The following is a 5,520-nucleotide window of genomic DNA, read 5'->3' as shown; positions in this document are numbered from 1 at the left end:
AAACAAGTTTCTTAAATGAAACGCCAATGGGCAGATGTTCAGTCGCCAATATTTTCGAGTAATATGAAACGGGAATATACAAAGAATGAATGTTTATTATGAAATTGTAAAACATTTTTAGAGAAAGTAAAACGTAAAGTTTTAGTTCACAGCATTTAGTTACGCAAGATTAATTTTGGTTGATAGATGTTACGGGGGCCCGCTGAGACCTTAAAGTTCTGTCAAATGATTTTCCGTGCGTTTTTAAACGAGAAACAACTCAGATGTGACGACTGACAATGACAAAGGAGCAACATGTTGCCAGATGCAAGTAGTGTGTTATGTTCGTCAAAGGAGCTAGCTCTAGTGCAACGCAAACCGGTTTATCGAAAACTTAAAACTGGCCTATTCAAATTGGTCTATGCAAACCTGTCTAGAAAATCACTTGGCCTAATTCAGACAGCAATAACAATGCATAGTCTCAAGCCGGCGCCTATCCTTATTAAATGGTGGGAAGTTATTCCGCAGAAATGAATTGCTTCATCTTTGCGCTAAAAAACTAGTACATGTGCACTGTAACCGTGCCTCTCCTACAGGAGAATTACGAATGTAGTCTATACGTTATTCCACTTGTTACTTGTTCTTGTCAACTACAATAAGTATTGTAAGTTTCAAATTAGAACAGAAACGTATATTTGAAAGTTTCGTGCAGAAAATAAGGACCGAATAGCGAAAAGTATTTGCCTTGCATTCGATATTACTACATTTGCATATCAAGCTCTATGTGCGATGACGCGAGCAAGTTCTGAAAGTGATGATGATTGTGCTATTCAGATGCTTTAAAATAAAACGTATATTTTATAGAAATAGCTCCAATACTTGTATATATATAATATAATGTTCTGCAGAATCGCCAGCACCAATAATAACCGTTCTCCCTTTACGACTCATTTGCCCTCGATTAGGCTACTGGATCTTAGATGGCCCTAGTTGTTCAACTACTATCGCGAATTACGTCTGGTCACATTCAGGCACAAGTATCGTTTCATGTATTTCTTGGTGTCACTACTGTGTATAAAAATAATCCTCGCTAACATCACCAAACTGTATGATTGTGCGGCCAATTCCTATCATGTGCGTTTTATAAAGTTGTAATATACCCCCGAGATTTTTTCTAGACCATACACATATTGTTAAATCGCCTGTAGGAAATAGAATATTTATACTCAATGAGCGGGACTGCTCTACGAGGCGGACGTTACTTGCACGAGAAATCGAAATGCAAATTCAAATAATCAACGAAATTCTTGAATTATTTTATTTCTTTATTTTATGGCGCATATTGCAGTATACGAATTGCAGTTGGTAATATCGCAAGGCGTGTCTACTTGCAACTGATTCCCAGGACGACACCAGTTTCTAGATATTTTAACCCAAAGTGTGTTGCGAAGGGCGTGGGCGTTCCAGTTACTTTTGTGTTTCAATGCATAAAACGGTGGTTTGTAAGTAGAACAATAATGCATTTTTACAGCAAGTTTCGCGGCGCATATCTCGCCATCCGTGCGGCCCTTCTAATTCGTTCTAAGTGGTAGTGTCTTCAAAACTCACCCTCTAGAAGTCGTAATTGGAATATTTAAGTTATTAGTAAAGTAATTATTTAAACATTTATCTTATGCATTTTAATGGTCAATTATGCATTTTGATGGCTCATGCGAGTATTTCCCGTTTTTTTCGAGTAATGCAGTTCAACCACTTAAGTTACGCAATCTGCCAAAGGTATTTTCTAAAATTCCCTATGGTCTAAAAAAAAAGAAAACACCCCGTATAAAAGCGCTACATGAACTCAAATATTTATGTGTAACAAGAAACTGCGGTTCGGAGAAATGGACATTTCATAAAATATGTGAAAACAAATACCTTACCGTTACACATACTTGGCCATAATACTTTGTTCAGAACGAGTACAGTGACTATTCAGTGGCAATCTCTTTTACCAAAAAAGAAAAAAGTGAACAACTGTTTCAAAACGTCTCTCCCTCTTGTTTTTCTCTAAGAAAAAAAAAAGAAAGAAAGAAATAGTCGCCTTATCCCCTAGAACAAAACAATTCTCTAAACCACGTGTTTCTAAATTGCAAAACACCATTTTCAGGTCGCCAGGTCATCGGGGGCCACCTACATTCAAGTCTTGGAAAAGGATTCTGGGGTGGATCTTTGGGAGCAGGGTTTGGAGGAAGCTCTCTCGGCAGTGGAAGCGGCTTCGGTGGTGGATACGGCAGCGGATATGGCAGTGGATTCGGCAGCGGGAGTGGGCTGAGCGGACTTGGTGGAAACGGCGGTTTCTGGGGCGACAGTTATGGCGGACTGTACGGAAGCAGCCCATTATCGAGTTGGAGGAGCTTAATCTCGCCCCTCCTGTTGCCAAGCGGGAGTGCTAACTTCTGGGGAAGCAGCGATGGTGGTTACGGAAGTAGCCCTCTCGGATACTGGAGGACTCCAGTCTACGTATTGAGGTTGTTTTCTGTGCCGTATGGAGGAAGTCAAGGTGGCACTGGACAGTGGGGTCTGCCCAGAGTAGGTTCGCCATTCACGTGGTTTACGTGGGGTAATCTCGGTGGCGCAAGGCCAGCGAGCACGCCCTGGGGATTTCAGGGACGCAGTGGGAGTGGCGCATTCCCACAGCCATGGGGAGGAAACAGTGGTCCTCAGGGTGGCTTGTACGGCGTGCCTGGAGGAGTAAGTGGAATGGGAGGGTATGGTGAACAATGGGGCCAAGGCGGACAAGGCGAATCAGAGAGCCAGTATGGACCGCAAAGGGGACTCAGTGGATTCAGCGGACTGTTTCGACGCGGAGCCCAAAGCGGATCCGGCAGCCTGTACGGTAATCAAGGGGGTTTCAGCGGATTTGGAGGATTAGGCGGATTGTCGGTCGGAGGAGACGAAAGCGGAATGGGTGGTCTGAACGGACAGCAAGGAGGACTTGGTGGAAGTGGAGGACTGGGCGGATTGTCAGGCGAAGTCGGAGACAGTGATTTCAATGGCCTTTCTGGTCAAAGCGGTTCACTAGGCGTCGGTCGCGGACTATTTGGCTGGGGCAGGCGAAGTGGCGGTTTCGGCTCCACTGGAAGTGGGAACTCCGGCAGCCAAAGCGGCTTTGGTGGAAGCAGCGGTGGACGAGGCGGATTTGGCGGCAGTTTTAGCCTGTTCGGGGACAATGACAACGATTATGATGGCCTCAGCAGTCTTTCTGGACAAAGCGGCCCTTCCAGCACTCTGAATGGTCTGTCCGGTACTCGCGGTCTCACTGGGCGACTCGGCAGCCTCCGTGGTGGTCGTAGTGGTCGGTTCAACCAACTCGGAAGTTTTGGAGGACTGGGAGGCCAAAGTGGACTTGGCGGATTGGGAAGGTTTGGTCAGAGTTGGTCCAGCAGCCTTGGTAGCGATAGCAGACGGAGTCAGGGTAGCCAAGGTAGCAGCAGTGGTCTCACCGGAAGGAACAATCAAGGGAGCGGATATACGTGGAGCCTTTCTGGACTAGGTGGCAGTCAAGGCTCTCCTGGTCAACTAGGTAGCTTCGGAAGTGGATTCGGTGGACTGGGCGGCTTCGGCGGTGCCAGCCAAGGTTGGCTGAGCCGTGTCACTGGTCTCTCTCGAAAGCAATTGCAGCGCCTCTACAGGAAATATAGAAGAAGCGGACACAGATTCACATTTCTAGAATACCTCAGGCAGCGTGGATACCTCGGTGGCTCCTATGGAGGGCTCCCATTTAGCGGTAGACAAGGTAGTGGGGGCCAGCAGGGAGATGGTAGCAGTTTCTGGTACTGGAGTTCCAGACCAACGTACCAATACACCTGGGGAACACCTCTGAGTGGCTCTGGCGGAAGCTCCTTCGGAAGTAGCTCTGGAAGTAGCTCTGGCGGAAGCTCCTTCGGTGGACTCGGTGGATTGTCAAGCCGCGGATACGGCGGATCCAGCAACGGATTGGGAGGAAGCTTTGGCGGCGGCAGCAGCTGGAGTTTAGGAGGTGCTGGCAGAGATTGGCAGCAGGACGAGGGGCAGCAACAAGAGAAGGTGTTTTAGAAATAAAGTCCTTTGTTCAAACTTACAACCGATGTAAAGGTGTACAAACTAGCAAAAGCGAAGCGCACCTGCAGTCTGCAGTTTTTTCTACATGTTTGTTTTTTACAAATCGACATTTCAGGCGTTTTTCATATAAAATGTTTGTATGCATTTAATGCGCATCTGTGATTCTCATTGTTTTCATGAAAATGAAGACAATGAAGACAATAAGGACAATGAAGACGCTGAACACAATAGAACTCTGGGCCTCATTTATTATGAGATAGGTAATTACACCTACACGCTATCAAGCGTTGAATTTAAAAAAATAAACGAAAGAAAACGCGAAACGAAACAAAAAAAAAAGCAATTTGCGAGCCCAAAACATCAGGAACTACGAAGCCCATCGGGCTTAACGTTCGCTTCTTCTTTCTGGGGTTTTACGTGCCAAAACAAGTTCTGATTATGAGGCAGGCCGTAGTGGGCTCCGAATTATTTTTGACCACCTGGGGTTCTTTAACGTGCACTACAACGCAAGCACAGGGGCTTTTTTGCACTACGCCTCCATCGAAATGCGGCCGCCGCGGCCGGGATTCGATCCCGCGATCTCGTGCTCAAGAGCGCAACGCCTTAGCCTTCTGAACTAGAGCCCTGCACGGGCCGATTTTTTCAGCCCGGGCCCGGCCCGGGCCCGTTTTTACCCGAGCCCGACCAATAGTTTTATGGCGAGACCCGGGCCCGGCCCGGGCCCGGAAATAATCTACGTTGCCCGCCCGGCCCGGCCCGCCACCCTTTACCTTAGGCCCGAGCCCGGCCCGAGCCCGGCTCAAAACCGGCCCGGACACGGCCCGAAACCGAGAAAGATCACCGAGCGGCATTAAAAAAAAAGTAAAATAAAGAATAGAATGAAAGGAATTTATTCTTAAGGCATAAATACATGTCACATGCAATTATGAACACCATTTGAGCAGTCTGAACGCAAATACGAGCGCGCGAAGTAGTACGAATGACCCTGCCGAGCAGTAGCGCCAGCAGTTTCCAACGGCGCGACCTTGATGCGGCCCAATCCACTTCTATCGTAACGCCGCCACAGTATTTTTCCACGTCGGGCGCCTCACTGCAAAGCATACGCCGCCCCAACCTCTCGTCCCACTTAACTGTATTCTAGTACACTCTAGCTGAAGCGCAGCCACGATCGGTGGTGAGCGCAGCGCATGGATGGAGTAAGCGGAGAAAGAAAGCATCTCGTTCCTCCGTGGTGCAGCGTAATGCGCTGCTGCTAGGCGGCCGGTTGAGAACATGCGTGCAATCATGGATGGACGCAGTGCCATATTTCAGCCGCGTGACGAATTATCGTATCTTACCAGTCATCGTTTTACCAATTCACCTTTGAATAATCAGCAAGTCGCGAACGCGCTCACACCGCTCTGAAAACATTAATTACATTGATTTAGTACAGGAATACAATGACATCCTTTGATTTGA

At 47.2% G+C, this 5,520-nt stretch overlaps 1 protein-coding gene across 1 annotated transcript; it reads left to right on the top strand.

Moving 5' to 3' along the window:
- The first annotated feature begins 278 nt into the window (after positions 1-278).
- LOC119465171 (uncharacterized) lies at positions 279-4,056 on the top strand. Its single transcript, XM_049655243.1, has 2 exons — positions 279-306; positions 2,129-4,056. Exons 1-2 carry the CDS (start codon positions 279-281, stop codon positions 4,054-4,056), a joined length of 1,956 nt encoding a protein of 651 aa, XP_049511200.1.
- Positions 4,057-5,520: the final 1,464 nt, after the last annotated feature.

Source organism: Dermacentor silvarum, chromosome 9, assembly GCF_013339745.2.
Source record: "Dermacentor silvarum isolate Dsil-2018 chromosome 9, BIME_Dsil_1.4, whole genome shotgun sequence".
Lineage (NCBI taxonomy): Eukaryota > Metazoa > Arthropoda > Arachnida > Ixodida > Ixodidae > Dermacentor > Dermacentor silvarum.
The sequence above is the reverse complement of the archived record's forward strand: the minus strand, read 5'-3'. Positions and strand labels throughout refer to the sequence as shown.

Bases quoted from the DNA above. Each gene is read 5' to 3' on its own strand.
- LOC119465171 (XM_049655243.1), top strand. From the start codon at position 279: ATGACAAAGGAGCAACATGTTGCCAGAT. The intron at 307-2,128 runs GCAAGTAGTGTG...CACCATTTTCAG, and splicing joins GGAGCAACATGTTGCCAGAT to GTCGCCAGGTCATCGGGGGC.